The 17,387-nt window shown below is 42.9% G+C and overlaps 1 protein-coding gene across 1 annotated transcript in view; it reads right to left on the reverse strand.

Moving 5' to 3' along the window:
* Window positions 1–2,281: 2,281 nt before the first annotated feature.
* The window catches only part of ckap2l (cytoskeleton associated protein 2-like), a 29,599-nt gene continuing 14,493 nt past the window's right edge, over window positions 2,282–17,387 (reverse strand). The window contains exons 8-9 of the mRNA XM_014143358.3: window positions 14,761–14,929; window positions 2,282–6,822 (exon numbers count right to left, since the gene is read on the reverse strand). Of these exons, the coding sequence (XP_013998833.3) occupies window positions 6,486–6,822; window positions 14,761–14,929 (506 nt within the window). The 3' untranslated portion in view covers window positions 2,282–6,485. The remainder of the gene's footprint in view (window positions 6,823–14,760; window positions 14,930–17,387) is intronic.

Genomic DNA, 17,387 nt, shown 5'->3' on the forward strand with positions numbered 1-17,387 from the left:
TCACTTGAGCAACATGAGATGGAACAGAGTTCTCTGCAATAATGGCTCTATATAAGACTGTACACTTTCTTGAATTTGTTCTGGATTTGGGGTATCGTGGAAAATGACATAATTAGTCACGCTATCCCGTGTTTTACTGTTTAAAGAATTGTCTCTTGGTATATGCTAGTGTTTCTCTAACCTGATAAAAACTCTTTGTGGGACTTAGCTATACACCCAGTCTGATGACTAAGGTCCGCTTGGGTGTGACATGCTGTGGGTTTACTATCTACAGAAAGTCCCATGTATGGAAACTTGCAGAAAGGAGCACAATATAGTGTTTTACTGTTGTGAATGCAGTTAGATGGTTGAGCCCTCAGGTTGTCTTTAGTCTGCACAGACAACTAATTACCTTACACACCATCTGCTGACTGCCACCGATACAGAAAGGGGTTGTATGTATTTTCTCTATAAAAGCAGAGACCTGGCTGTGTTTGTTAAGCTTTTCAACTCTGAGCCATTCTTGGTGATGGTTGATTTGCTTCATTTTTGCAAATCTTATAATAAAGTGTTGTTTGAAAGAATCTGCATTCTCTCTTCCCTTTGATTAGATATTCCACGACAATTTGGTGGCAGCGGTGGGATGCTAACTCCACTTGCTGATTGCTCCCAGGAGACCGAGTTTAAACTGTGAGCAGGGGCTCTGTTAGACGTGGCTCAGGGTCCCACACACTACGAGTAAAATGGACCAGAGATTGACCCTCCTCGGACCTGCCGGGCGTGTCAGTGAGTGGTTACGTCATTCCGGACAGATAAGATAAATTCACTGTGAGACTGATTTTCTTTTAAACATCATAGAAAATCTTGTTCTAAGAACAAGTTGTGCACATTATCTCTTTGTTGCAGCAACGACACCCCTAGTTAGAAACGTTGTTGGAGCAACGACACCCCTAGTTAGAAACGTTGTTGCAGCAACGACACCCCTAGTTAGAAACTTTGTTGTAGCAACGACACCCCTCGTTAGAAACTTTGTTGTAGCAACGGCACCCCTCGTTAGAAACTTTTTTGGAGCAACGACACCACTAGTTAGACACTTTGCTGCAGCAACGACACCACTAGTTAGACACTTTGCTGCAGCAACGGCACCCCTAGGTAGAAACTTTGTTGGAGCAACGACACCCCTAGTTAGAAACTTTGTTGCAGCAGAGTTATTTCTGAATAGGGGAAGTCCTAGAAGTAATTCTAGGGCAAACGTCCTGTTGAACCAGGGTGACCCTGAAAGAGCAAGGGACATCTCCGATTGGGATCTTTTTGTTGAAGCAGAAGTATCCAGGTTAAAGACAGGGTTTACGTTTCTCTGATGAAGAAGAGAAGCAGCCATGGGATGATATGACACGGTTACGATTTATGGGATTCCAAGGCACAATCCTTAGATATATATTTTTTTCTATATTCCTGCAGGAAAACAAATATAAAAGTTTAAAAATAAAAATTATGGAAAAAATATTAACATTGTAAAATAAAATTATTTATTTAAATGTACTGGTAAAACATTTGGTTATGATTGGGTGTGAAACCAGCTATAAATGTAAACCCTACACAGAAATGTGCATAGGAGGAACTACCATGTGGGTAAAACATTTAACATTACATAGAATAAAAAATAAAGAAATTACTATTTTCAAATAGCAAATACTGTGTGTGTGTGTGTGTGTATAGACGTATAGAGTGTATAGAGAAACAGGGATGACAGGGATGATGATGATAATGTCTGTCCACACCCTAACTTTGCTTGTTACAACTGTGGAAAAGAGGGACATTTCGCTAGAAAGTGTTCAAACCCAAGGAAACAGAGGGCAGCGGGGAAAGGTTGGAAAACCAGACCTCCACCGAAAACAACCCTTTACAATCCACATACGGACTGATGCGAGGTAGAGACAGTTGACGCCCTTGGACAGCATTTAAAGATACTTTTTTTTAAACCACGTGAGGTGCCGATGGTTTGTCTCTTCGTTAATGGTGAGTCAATAGATTTTCTAGTAAATTCCGGCGCTGCGATGTCTGTCATAAATTCACATCCATTTCAAACGAATCCGTCAGCAATGTGGAGTGACTATGAAAGAGTTGCGTAAAACATCAATCCATTTTCTGCATGTTGTCCTGTAAATTTGGCAGGAAGAGATCTCTGTAAATTGTGGATATACAGGATATCTTCTCAACAGTTCCAACAGTTGTTGGAAACAGAAAGACAGTTTTGTATAAGGGCACAGGGCGAGACCCAGATGCAGACATGGGAGGCAGATTGTTCGAGTCTCTGATATTTATTATAAAACAAGGGGCAGGCAAGAGAATGGTCATGGACAGGCAAAAGATCATAACATGGTCAAAGTCCAGGAGGTACAGAGTGGCAGGCAGGCTTGAGGTCAAGGCAGGCAGTATGGTCAGGCAGGCGGGTTCAGAGTCAAGGCAGGCAGGGTCAAAACTGGGAGGACTAACAAAACAGATGAGGAAAAAGCAGGCGCACAGAAACTCACGCTGGTTGACTTGACAAGACAAACTGGCAACAGACAAACAGGGAACACCAGAATAAATACCCAGGGACTAATGGGGAAAACGGGTGACACCTGGAGGTGGGTGGAGACAATCACAAAGACAGGTGAAACAGATCAGGGCGTGACAGTTTTGTGTCAGAGACTGGCTTACCTTGCACTAAATACTTCCCACCATTGACAAAATATTTATGTTATGGACAGAAGATGGACCCCAATTCTGACTTATTAATATGTGTTGTCAACAACAGTGACATTTGAAGCCTGAGACTGGTATAGGACATTAGGACTCCCATATTCTCCAGTAGTAAATTGGCAGATCTTCAGTATTGGTTCTAATACAAGGTATCAGGTTCTGTTACCAATTAAAAAGGCATAAATACTATAACAACTCTCCAGGGAAGTGGGTATCACTTCCTTAGAAAATGGTTAAGTTGTTATATATTAGAGAGGTGAGTGAGTACAGCTACACTCTGGCCACGGTCAGGAAGAGGTCAACTACAGCAAAACCATAGAGGCACTAAGGGAAGAGGTCAACTATAGCAAAACCATAGAGGCACTAAAGGTAACGGAAAGGTATTCTACCAATCCAGCTTGAATATGAAAAAATCCAATCATGGATAAACTGGGCAACATTTCCCTGCTGACTGGAAATATGCGAAAGCAGATACAAATTCATTGCTTTGACTAATTATAACAATTTGTTAGTTACGCTATCCTTATGAACTGCATAGCATATCATTACGGCAGTATGTACCGGTAATATTTGTTAACTAGCTACCTAACGTTAGTTGGCTACTAATATATCGAACTAATAAGTATATTAACTATGCTATCCAACGTTTATTGACTTGATTCTTTGCGTTATTCTTAGCTTAGCTAAATGGTATATTCGTTGTGCATTCTCAATGGACATTGTCAAATGGGGCGCTTTGTAAATTCGCTCTGGATATTGTTCGGATTGCAGAGCACTCTCGTCTGAATTGTACGGGTGAATAACTGATGAATTTACAAATGGTCAACACCTGTTGAATATGGCCGGTGTCAGTAAACGTCAAGGAAAGAACGTAATTAAATTGTTGCCAGCAGCACAGTGTGGAGTGTGATTTGGTGTCAGGAAAACAACCTCTCACTCAACGTCAACAAAACAAAGGAGCTGATCATGGACTTCAGGAAATAGCAGAGGGAGCACCCCCCTATCCACATCAACGAGACAGCAGTGGAGAAGGTGGAAAGTTAAGCTCCTCGACATACACATCACGGACAAACTGAAATGGTCCACCCACAGACAGTGTGGTGAAGAAGGCGCAACAGCGCCTCATCAACCTCAGGAGGCTGAAGAAATTTGGCTTGTCACCTAAAACACACAAACTTATACAGATGCACAATCGAGAGCATCCTGTCGGGCTCTATCACCGCCTGGTACGGCAACTGCACCGCCCACAACCACAAGGCTCTCCAGAGGGTAGTGAGGTCTGCACAACGCGTCACTGGGGGCAAACTACCTGCCCTCCAGGACACCTACACCACCTGATGTCACAGGAAGGTCAAAAAGATCATCAAGGACAACAACCACCACTGCCTGTTCACCCCGCTATCATCCAAAGGCCAGGTCAGCACAGGTGCATCAAAGAGGGGATCGAGAGACTGAAAAACAGCTTCTATCTCAAGGCCATCAGACTGTTAAATATCCATCACTAACACAGAGAGGCTGCTGCCTACATACAGACTTGACATCATTGGCCACTTTAATAAATGGATCACTAGTCACTATAATAATGCCACTTTAATAATGTTTACATATCTTGAATTACTCATCTCACATGTATGTGCTGTATTTCATACCATCTTGCCTATGCCGCTCAGTCATAGCTCATCCATATACAGTTGAAGTCGGAAGTTTACATACACCTTAGCCAAATACATTTAAACTCAGTTTTTCATAATTCCTGAAATTAAGCATAGCATAAATTCCCTGTCTTAGGTCAGTTAGGATCACCACTTTATTTTTAGAATGTGCATTGTCAGAAAAATAGTTTAGAGAATTATTTATTTCACCTATTTCTTTCATCACATTCCCAGTGGGTTAGAAGTCTACATACTCTCAATTAGTATTTGGTAGCATTGCCTTTAAATTGTTTAACTTGGGTCAAACGTTTCGGGTAGCCTTCTACAAGCTTCCCACAATAAGTTGGGTGAATTTTGGCCCGTTCCTCCTGAAAGAGCTGGTGTAACGGAGTCAGGTTTGTAGGTCTCCTTGCTCGCACACACCTTTTCAGTTCTGCCCACAAATTTTCAATAGGATTGAGGTCAGGGCTTTGTGATGGCCACTCCAATACCTTGACTTTGTTGTCCTTAAGCCATTTTGCCACAACTTTGGAAGTATGCTTGGGGTCATTGTCCATTTGGAAGACCCATTTGCGACCAAGCTTTACATCCTGACATGTCTTGAGATGTTGCTTTAATATTGGCACATAATTTTCCTGCCTCATGATGCCATCTCTTTTGTGAAGTGCACTAGTCCCTCCTGCAGCAAAGCACCCCACAACATGATGCTGCCACCCCCGTGCTTCACGGTTGGGATGGTGTTCTTCGGCTTGCAAGCCTCCACCTTTTTCCTCCAAACATAACGATGGTCATTATGGCCAAACAGTTCTATTTTTGTTTCATCAGACCAGAAGACATTTCTCCAAAAAGTATGATCTTTGTCCCAATGTGCATTTGCAAACCGTAGTATGGCTTTTTAAGGTGGTTTTGGAGCAGTGGCTTCTTCCTTACTGAGCGGCCTTTCAGGTTATGTCGATATAGGACTCGTTTAACTGTGGATATAGATACTTTTGTACCTGTTTCCTCCAGCATCTTCACAAGGTCCTTTGCTGTTGTTCTGGGATTGATTTGCACTTTTTGCACCAAAGCACATTCATCTCTAGGAGACAGAATGCGTCTCCTTCCTGAGCGGTATGACGGCTACGTGGTCCCATGTTGTTTATACTTGAGTACTATTATTTGTACAGATGAACATGGTACCTTCAAGCATTTGGAAATTGCTCCCAAGGACGAACCAGACTTGTGGAGGTCTACCATATTTTTTCTGAGGTCTTGGCTGATTTCTTCTGATCTTCCCATGATGTCAAGCAATGAGGAATTGAGTTTGCAGGTAGGCCTTGAAATACATCCACAGGTACACCTCCATTTGACTCAAATGATGTCAATTAGCCTAACAGAAGCTTCTAAAGCCATGACATCATTTTCTGAAATTTTCCAAGCTGTTTTAAGGCACAGTCAACTTAGTGTATGTAAACTTCTGACCCACTGGAATTGTGATAGTGAATTATAAGTGAAATAATCTGTCTGTAAACAATTGTTGGAAAAATTACTTGTGTCATGCACAAAGTAGATGTCGTAACCAACTTGCCAAAACTATCGTTTGTTAATAAGACATTTGTGGTGGTTGAAAAACAAGTTTTAATGACTCCAACCTAAGTGTATGTAAACTTCCGACTTCAAATGTATGTACAATCTTAAAAAAAAACTAAAAAACCTTACCACAGTTTGCATTAAAAAAAAAACGTCCATCTAAAAAGTCAATGGATGCTTTTGGTTTGACATACAAATGAGTAACTGTCGAGTTGGAAACCCATCTGTGCATGCCCTCCAGACAGACATTGTCCCCTGTTAACACAGACAGATGGAGAGACAGGCTCTTCCTGCAGAATTCTGTACAGAAAAATGTAGATTGACAAACTCCTCCCCCAGGTGTCTTTCAGAACTGTTTGTTTTACTACAGCTCGCCACTAAGGAATGTGACCATGCACTGAAGGACATACAACTGGACAGGTGAAAGCTACATTCCCAGATGGTGAGTGGACATCATATCCAGCACCTCCCCATTCATGTACTAGTAGATCAGGGTAAAGCAGGAGAGGAAGCCACTTTACACTACTAGGACACAGCCCGTTAGTCTTCTTCCTCAGTGTAGACCAGCTGGATGTTGACGTTGTCTCTCAGCGCCCCGTTCTCTCTGTACACGTACAGTTGACCGTTTGGGGCGGGCCCGGCGCTGCCTCCCCCCTCTCCGTGTCCCTCCCTCTCTCCTTCCCCCTCTCTCTCATCCTGCTGGGCCATCAGGTCATTGAAGGAGGCCACACATAGGTCGTGCTCCTGCAGGGAGACGGGGTAGCAGAGCGCAGACCTCTCGATCCTCACTGAGCGCCTGACGGGGGTGAAGAATCTCAGCTCCTGTCCGTCCAACACGCGGGCCACAGCCGCCTCCCTCTTCTGGCTCCTGAAACCACTGTGGGTGGGAGAGATCAGAGAGAACAGGTTACAGTATGAACAGTACATACACATGGTGATGGGTTACAAGCTCAGAGCACACGTTAAATACAGTACACAAGGTGATGGGGGGGGTTTGAATCCCAAAACACACGTTAAATACAGTACACATGGTCGGAGGCTCCATATGGGAGAGGGGACAATGCAGAGGGCTCTGTATATCTCCGCATTGACATGATTGGTAGGTGGGGGCGGTACATCCTGTAGAAAACACACTCTTCCTTGACGACAGCTCTGCACTGCTCAGCGAGTATGATAGCCCTGACTTCTGCTGAGGCCGTATCACTGTAAATGCTGCATCACTGTAAATGCTGCATGGCCAAAGCAGATGTCAGATTGACAATGCGCCCAGATGCACAATGCACTTGCCTCTCCAGAATGCCTCTCCTGACAATATGTGCACATTCATTGTTTTAGAACTTTATTGTGTGAATTGTTTGTGTTTGTTAGTTTATATCAATTTCCCATTAAATACATCCCCAGTAGTACATTTATGTTAATTCCTATAATATCTAAATCTAATTTGTTACTTTGGTTATGGTAATTTCTGTTAATGCAATCAATATTATTATTCCAGTCTTCCCGCTATCATTGTCAGAGTGCACAACCTATGCTACACTTGTGATTAACAAGTTTAGGTTTATTTCATTCCATTTACCAGTTTTGTCAATTTAGTCATTGTCCTTTGTTTGGGGGGCACCTGTCAATGTTGAGAAAGGACGCGCACACATAGAAGTGGGCCTATAGGCTACCTGGCCTGTGGGCAAACGTAGGCATATAAAATGTGCCCATTTGAGGATCTGATATTTCTGATTGGCTGAACGCACCACCACTAATGACCTATGGAAATCTCGAAGTAATGTTTTCACCACCTCAAACAGCAAGCAAACAAAGTCTGTTTTTACATCCACTAAGAATTACAATAGTTCCTAAATGTATTTGAAAAATATTTCAAGCTCTCTCCCTTTCAAAACCACTCAGCTTGAAAGGGAAAAATGTAATGCTCTGATCCAGTGGAAACGTCATAAAATGGGCCGACTTAATTACTTGTTATCGGTGCTGGACTTGGACTGAAATAGGTTCCGGTACGGATTTTGGGTGCTTGTACTGTTTATATTTAGGTGAGAGAGCTCCACAATACTTTTGAGCTAATATTTTATTAAGAGGAACAGGAGGTCAAGCAGTAGAACATTTGAGGTGCCGGTACTCAGCTCTGGTGAGCTCCTGCCCAAGTCCACCACTGCTTCTCATCCTTGCACATATAGCCAACAGCTGTGTCTGCCCCGAGCTCACTGCCGCAGGAAACTGAGGGTCCAGAAAATGTTATACAATGTTGCATGTTCACTAGCCAAGCTTCAGGCCAGACCCAAGAATTAAGTCTCAGTTACACCAGCGCTGTCAGAAGGAATGGGCCAAAATTCACCCAACTTATTGTGGGAAGCTTGTGGAATGCTACCTGAAACGTTTGACCCAAGTTAAACAATTTATAAGGCAATACACTCAATTAGTATTTGGTAGCATGTAAACTTTTGACCCACTGGTAATGTGACGAAAGACATAAAAGCTGAAATAATTTTCCCTACTATTATTCTGAGATTTCACATTCTGAAAATAAAGTTGTGGTCCTAACTGACCTAAGACGGGGCATTTTACTAGGATTAAATGTCAGGAATTGTGAAAAACTGAGTTAATGTATTTTTGCTAAGGTGTATGCAAACTTCCGACTTCAACTGTGTGTGTGTGTGTGTCGCACGCACGCCCACGCACACACACACCTCAGGAACCTGTCTTTCCAAGATAATTCGTAAAAATCCAAATAGCGTCACAGATCTTCATTGTAAAGGGTTTAAACACTATTTCCCATGCTTGTTCAATGAAACAAACAATTAATGAACATGCACCTGTGGAACGGTCGTGAAGAAACTAACAGCTTACAGACGGTAGGCAATTAAGGTCACAGTTATGAAAACATAGGACACTAAAGAGGCCTTTCTACTGACTCTGAAAAACACAAAAATAAAGATGCCCAGGGTCCCTGCTCATCTGCGTGAACGTGCTTTAGGCATGCTGCAAGGAGACATGAGGACCGCAGATGTGGCCAGGGCAATAAATTGCGATGTCCGTACTGTGAGACGCCTAAGACAGTGCTACAGGGAGACAGACACGGACAGCTGATCGTCCTCACAGTGGCAGACCACGTGTAACAACACATGCACAGGATCCGAACATCACACCTGCGGGACAGGTACAGGATGGCAACAACAACTGCCTGAGTTACACCAGGAACGCACAATCCCTCCATCAGTGCTCAGACTGTCCACAATAGGCTGAGAGAAGCTGGACTGAGGGCTTGTAGATCTGTTGTAAGGCAGGTTCTCACCAGCAACAAAGTCGCCTATGGGCACAAACTGTCGCTGGACCAGACAGGACAGGCAAAAAGTGTAATTCACTGACGAGCCGCGGTTCTGTCTCACCAGGGGTGATGCTCGAATTCGCATTTATCGTCTTAGGAATGAGCATTACACCGAGGCCTGTACTCTGGAGCGGGATCGATTTGGAGGTGGAGGGTCCGTCATGGTCTGGGGCGGTGTGTCACAGCATCATCGGACTGAGCTTGTTGTCATTGCAGGCAATCTCAACGCTGTGCGTTACAGGGAAGACATCCTCCTCCCTCATGTGGTACCCTTCCTGCAGGCTCATCCTGACATGACCCTCCAGCATGACAATGCCACCAGACATACTGCTCGTTCTGTGCGTGATTTCCTGCAAGACAGGAATGTCAGTGTTCTGCCATGGCCAGCGAAGAGCCTGGATCTCAATCCCATTGAGCACATCTGGGACCTGTTGGATAGGAGGGTGAGGGCTCGGGCCATTCCCCCCAGAAATGTCCGGGAACTTGCAGATGCCTTGGTGGAAGAGTGGATTAACATCTCCGCGACAGGCAATCTGGTGCAGTTCATGAGGAGATGCACTGCAGTACTTAATGCAGCTGGTGGCCACACCAGATACTGACTGTTGCTTTTGACCCTCCCTTTGTTCAGGGACACATTATTCAATTTCTGTGAGTCACATGTCTGTGGAACTTGTTCAGTTTATGTCTCAGTTGTTGAATCTTGTTATGTTCATACAAATATTTACACACGTTAAGTTTCCTGAAAATAAACGCAGTTGACAGTGAGAGGACGTTTCTATAGAATATAGAAATATAGGCCTAATTAAGTTACCGTATGAAGACTTAACAGGATGTGTTCTTAGGCCTACAGCTCGATGGTGGTTATACAAGGCTGCTATACAAAGCCTACTAATGATAACGACATTACTTATTAATAATCATAATGATCATAATAATAAGAAAGAGAACAAGAAAAAAAAGGGTATGAGAGCTAGAGCTGCGTACATAATATGTGTGACAAACAGGTGCTGTTAGATTACAATCTTATTTTTCAGCCCGTTTGGAACAGCGTAAACACTAAATAAATTATAAACTAATACCAGGCCGTTCTAGTGGGGGAAACAATGGTAAAGCACAACCATGATTAAACACAGCCAAATCTGCGAACATTTCTTTATCCGACATTTTGCCGCTGCAAAACACCCAAACAAGCGACAGAAGCAAGATTGTCTTATTTCTGTAGATATACAGTACCAGTCAAAAGTTGGGACACAATCCTACTCATTCAAGGGTTTTTCTTTATTAATCTACAATCTAGAAAATAGTAAAAATAGTGAAGACATCAAAACAATGTTTATAACACATATGGAATCATGTAGTAACCAAAAACGTGTTAAACAAAACAAAATATATTTTATATTTGAGATTCTTCAAAGTAGCCACCCTTTGCCATGACAGCTTTGCACACTCTTGGCATTCCCTCAACCAGCTTCACCTGGAATGCTTTTCCAACAGTCTTGAAGGAGTTCCCACATATGCTGAACATTTGTTGGCTGCTTTTCCTTCACTTTGTTGGCCAACTCATCCCAAATCATCTCAATTGGGTAGAGGTTGGGTGATTGTGGAAGCCAGGCCATCTGTTGCAGCACTGGAGGTGGAGGTGTGTTTTGTGTCATTGTCCTGCTGAAAAACAAATGATAGTCCCACAAAGCGCAAACCAGATGGGATATCGCTGCAGAATGCTGTGGTAACCATGCTAGTTAAGTGTGAATTTTAAATAAATCCCTGACAGTATCACCAGCAAAGCACCCCACACCACCTCCTTCATGCTTAACGGTGGGAACCACACATACGGAGATCATCCGTTCAACTACTCTGTGTCTCACAAAGACATGGCAGTTGGAACCAAAAATCGCAAATTTGCACTCATCAGACCAAAGGACAGATTTCCCCCAGTCTAATGTCCATTGCTCGTGTTTCTTGGCCCATGCAAGTCTTTTCTTATTGCTGTCCTTTAGTAGTGGTTTCTTTGCAGCAATTTGACCACGAAGGCCTGATTCACGCAGTCTGCTCTGAACAGTTGATGTTGAGATGTGTCTGTTACTTGAACTCTGAAGCATTTACTTGGGCTGCAATTTCTTCAGGCTGTTACCTCTAATGAACTTATCCTCTGTAGCAGAGGTAACTCTGGGTCTTCCTTTCCTGTGGCGGTCCTCATGAGAACCAGTTTCATCATAGCGCTTGATGGTTTTTGCGACAGCACTTGAAACGTTCAAAGTTTTTGAAATTTTCCATATTGACTGACCTTCATGTCTTAAGGTAATGGAGTGTTGTTTCTCTTTGCTATTTGAGCTGTTCTTGCCATAATATGGACTTCGTCTTTACCAAATAGAGCTATCTTCTGTATACCACCCCTACCTTGTCACAACACAACTGATTGGCTTAAACGCATTAAGAAGGAAAGAAATTCCTCAAATTAACAAGGCACACCTGTTAATGTGCAAAGCTGTCAAAGGCAAAGTGTGGCTACTTTGAAGAATTTCAAATATATTTTGATTTGTTTAACACTTTTTTGGTTACTACATGATTCCATATGTGTTATTTCATAGTTTTGATGTCTTATTATTATACAATGTAGAAAATAGTAAAAAATTAAGAAAAACCCTGGAATGAGTAGGTGTATCCTAACTTTTGACTGGTACTATATATAGATTTTTTGTAAAAGCCAGGCACATTTAACAGTTAGGCTATTGATTATAGACCTAATTAAGTTGGTTTGCCCACTCCTCAATTTTCTCAGACAATAAGGCTAAGCCATATTCGCACGGGACCAGTATTACTGGAGAACGTTGGTTATGTAATTAATTACCCAAGAATGTCTGTTATTCCAGAGGACGATACGGACGGGATTCTTTTTCCCGAAACGGCACCCTGTAATTAATTTTTTTCCCTCCATGACAGTTATGACAGAAGCCTGGAGTTTTTCGTTCTAGGCATGAAGAAATTTCAACAAGTCTAGACAATAACAGGGCGACACTGATAACTCGAGCTTGGTTCCCAAGTTTCTAAACCACACCAAAATCAGCTTTGTTATAGTGTCACCATTATATTTCAATTGTGGAAGTGTGATCATAATCATTAGCATATTTTTGTGCTCTGCAGTGGAAGTCAAAAATGTCCCATAGCCTTCAGATGTGAGCTAAACAGTACACTTGAGATGCGTTTTAAGGCTATGGATGAGAAAGTGAATTTATCATTTCCAAACGTTTAGGTCAGTTATATGCTGCTTTGCGATCTATTAACAGCAAGGGTTACAGAATAGGCTATGGGTAACACTTCGTTCAATTTATGGAATCAGTTATAGTTTTCTTGCTCAAACCGTGAGCAACACCTGTCAAAGACATTTGTCTGAAAACACAAGGATGTCGAGAGGACCTTTAGAGTTCTCCAAAAAAAAGCAGGTTATTCTGGCTGGAATTGTTAGTCTCCTGCCCTGTACGAATTACTGACATGGCAGATTCGGACGGGACTAAAATTACAGATGTGGCGTTTGTACACATAATTAAAATCCCCAGACCACCCCCAGAAAAACTAATCCAGTCCGAATAGGTATTTTAAAGCAAAGGCTGTTTCCTCCGCCATATCGTTCTCAATCCCAATATGCTGGTTAATTTTACTATTATGCACATAGCAACGGCACACTGAAGATTGTATTGGTCGCTGTCCACGGTTCAGAAACAACATGGGAGAAAGTGTATTTATTATAAAATAATATTCGATTTTAGTGTTTCACCATTATTTTTACACAACCAAACACAGATTCAGTATCACGTCAAAGAGTGATGACTGTGCCATCCCCATGGCCTCCAATGGAATAGTCCAGAGACAGGCGCGACTCAGACAGGTGTCTTGTGCACAATGGGAAAAAAGAAAAGAAAATAATAATATCAACTGCTCGACTAAAGAAACCTTGGTCGACCAAACAATCAAACCAGATGACTAAATGGGGTCAGCCCACTTGGAGAAACCAGTTAGACCCATCACTCACATTGGTAATCATGAAATGCTTTGCGAGGCTGGCTATGGCAAACAACTCCATCATGCCTCACCCACTCCAACAGGCATACTTGCCCCAACAGATCCATTGATGGTATAATCTGAATTTCACTCCACACTGCCCTCACACAACTAGATAAGAGGAATACCTACGGTGCATTCGGAAAGTATTCAGACCACTTTTTCCACATTTTGTTACTCAAAACTGAGCTCAGCTTCATCCTGTTTCTATTAATCATCCTTGAGGATGTTTCTACAACTTGATTGGAGTCCACCTGTGGTCAATTCAATTGATTGGACATGATTTGGAAAGGCACACAGCTGTCAATATAAGGTCCCACAGTCGACAGTGCATGTCAGAGCAAAAACCAAGGCATGAGGTCGAAGGAATTGTCTGTAGAGCTCCGAGACAGGATTGTGTCGAGGCACAGATCTGGGGAAGGGTACAAAAAAAATTATGTTCTGCAGCATTGAAGGTCCCCAAGAACACAGTGGCCTTTATCATTCTTAAATGGAAGACGTTTGGAACTACCAAGACTCTTCCTAGAGCTGGCCTACCCGCCAAACTGAGCAATTGGGGAAGAAGGGCCGAAAAACATCCCCTCAGCATGATGCTGCCACCACCATGCTTCACCGTAGGGATGTGCCAGGTTTCCTCCAGACATGACGCTTGACATTCCGGCCAAAGAGTTCAATCTTGGTTTCATCATGGTCGGAGAGTCCTTTAGCTGCCTTTTGGCAAACTCCAAGCGGGCTGTCGTGCCTTTTACTGAGGAGTGGCTTCTGTCTGGCCACTCTACCATAAAGGCCTGATTGTTGGAGTGCTGAAGAGATGGTTGTCCTTCTGGAAGGTTTTCCCATCTCCACAGAGGAACTCTGGAGCTCTGTCAGAGTGACCATCGAGTTCTTGGTCACCTCACTGGTGGTGGCAGCATCATGCTGAGGGGATGTTTTTCAGTGGCAAGCACTGGGAGACTAGTCAGACTTGAGGGAAAGAGGAACAGAGGAAAGTACAGAGAGATCCTTGATGAAAACCTGCTTCAGGACAAGTCTTTGAATGTCCTTGAGTGGCCCAGCCAGAGCCCGGACTTGAACCTGATCAAACATCTCTGGAGAAATCTGAAATAGCTCTGCAGTGATGCTCCCCATCCAACCTGACAGAGCTTGAGAGGACCTGCAGAGAAGAAGGGGTCTGCATACCTTCCGAATGCACTGTAGGCCAATTTCTACTTTGTGTAAGGGTTTAACGCAGGCAAGGACCAGCCAGACTCGAGATACAAGCCTCTGCTTAAGTTAAAATGACTGTATATCTAAACAAGTAACGGGGCTGCCTTTCTGTTTTTCAAATATCAGGTTGTAGCTTTAAAATGGCTGATGGTAACCGGATCAGAGAAAGATCAAAACAGGAGGAAGAGGCCATAGGCAGTCAGGTCAGAGGTCATAGAGTACCCTGGAGTGGCGGTGATCTTGTACTTGACCACAGACGAGCCTCTTCGGTCACCACGGATCAGGGCTTTGACGGCTGTGGGTGTGGCCATGGGGTCTGGTGTAGAGTGAAGCTCCATAACGTCATCCTGCTCTCTTACAGGCTCCTGCTCCGATGCTACGGGAGACTGACCTGGAAGTAGAACAATGTCATAGTCAACTACTGAGATGTGTGAGCACACACTGCTAAATGGCATTAAAAAAAAGAAGGTGTAAACTGTCCATTCAAGTGCATCGCCATTTACTGGTCCCAATTCAAATACATCCACCCATCTCTTCATGATATCACAATGTTCTGGTGTCGTAAACTCATTCATGACACCACCACCGATACTATATTCTATTTGATGGATTCTGACTTCTTAACTGGAAATATGAACTATACTATGGACCAGTCTGGTTTCAGTTATATTACACTTTTAATTTAACCTTTATTTAACTAGGCAAGTCAGTTAACAACAAATTCTTATTTTCAATGACAGCCTAGGAACAGTGGGTTAACTGCCTTGCTTAGGGGCAGAATGACAGATTTTCACCTTGTCAGCTCGGGGGATTCGATCTAGCAAACTTTTGGTTACTTACCCAACGCTCTAAACACTAGGCTACCTGCCACCCCAATCAGTACTCCAATCAGTTATTGGGTTGTAATTTGAAATACTTGCTACACCAAAGGTTAATGGGTATCTGTAGGAGGAATGTATAAGGTAGAGTCAATTAAGGTTGGATATGGGGCTTGGAATGTTACAGAGTAAGGGAAAGGCAATCACATGGTTGCGGTCACTGATAAAGGTGGAGAGCTGTAGATTAGTGAGGAATCTGGGCCGAGGTCAGGTCACAGTAAGAGAGGGAACAGTTTATTACCCACATCACTTTACAGCTTTCTTGCTAGACAGGAAGTTGTTTAGAGGGAAGGAGACTTCATCTAAATTAGGGTATATATACACACACACACACTTGTGCTGGTGGGAACATGTCATTGTCTGTTCAGCTGTCTGGCCCTTTGGGTGAATAAACTTGGTTTGAGCTTTAATAATCATCTGTGAGTTTTTACTCGGTTCATTTCGAACCTAACATATTATACACTTGGAAAGTGGAGATATCATAGAACGTCAAAATGTTAACATTGCTGGACACACCTTGCAGTTTGGCAGACACTGTCACGCTTGCTAGCAAAGACATTTGTGGTGACTAATTCACAGGAAATTGTGAAAAATGATTTGTTTCACCTTTCAACTGCGTTCTGGTGGAATGCATTCAGTTGTGCAACTTACTGTATGTAACCCCTTTCCCTTTCTAGTCAGAACCTGTCCCAACTGATGCAGGTAAAGACATTTAAGATGGAACATTGGTACACTGTGGGAGGTATGAAGGGCTGCACACTGTTTTTATGCTCCAAATTCACTACTTTATTGACAACGTTTAGATTCTAAACGGATATAATTCTTTATGACCATATGTACCTCTAATTATCATTGACTATTTTTTTTAAATGTTTTATTTCACCTTTACTTAACTAGGCAAGTCAGTTAAGATCAAATTCTTATTTACAATGACGGCCTACACCGGCCAAACCCAGACGACGCTGGGCCAATTGTGCGCCGCCCTATGGGACTCCCAATCACAGCAGGGTGTGATAAAGCCTGGAATCAATCCAGGTTGTCTGTAGTGACACCTCGTACACTGAGATGCAGTGCCTTAGACTGCAGCGCCACTCGGGAGCACAAAACTAAGTGCAAAAGTGAATTGGTTTCCACACCCACCAACGTTTGTGACAAAAGGGAACACAGCTACAAATGGAAGTGACTTTTTCGTAGCAGGTTAGGATAATTAATGTGGCAGGTTAGGAGACTAAGGTTAAGATTAGGAAAATAATTAGGGTTAGCTAAAACGTTCTCCTAACCTGCTACGAAACGTCACTTCCGGTCGTAGCTGTACTCCCTCTAGTCACAACCGTTGGTTGGGGCAGGTACCCTAGCGGTTAGGAACGTTGGGCCACTAATTGGGACAGAGAGGAGTCTTCAGAACAGGGAAGCGTGTCTCTGCCTTATCCGGTGACATCACCACCTTATCCGGTTGTTGCCCTAGTGCAAACATCCCAGCCAGATAGGTTTCCATTAGTTACAACAGCCATAAAATTGTAAATTGGTTATATCAACAACAAACAAATCTGGAAAACAAAAATGTGCTTTTTGTTCATTTAAGGTTAGGCATAACGTTCGCAGTGTGGTTAAGGTTAGGTTTAACATCAGATTTTAAGAAGATACATTTTAGAAATAGGCAGAGTTAATGACTTTGTGGCTGTGGTAACTAGTGATGACCAGACAAAGTAGTAGCTAGCGAGATGGAGATTGTGTTTATATTATTTTCTGAGTGCATTTCACAAGTGGCTAGTTTGCATCATCTACTTTCACTAAAACCACTGCAAAGGTTTTGCCTTCAAACTTTGGTTTCGAATCGCGACATTCTGGCATGTTCGCCTACAGGCCACGGAAAGATTTGTTGGGAGAGTTGCCGGTCTGAAGAGGACCCTCCCCAGAACATTCATTTTTTCCCTTTTAAATGTCAAAAAGAATCCGATATCCTCCCCAGAC

Source organism: Salmo salar, chromosome 15, assembly GCF_965601325.2.
Source record: "Salmo salar chromosome 15, fSalSal1, whole genome shotgun sequence".
In the NCBI taxonomy this organism is placed as follows: Eukaryota; Metazoa; Chordata; class Actinopteri; order Salmoniformes; family Salmonidae; genus Salmo; species Salmo salar.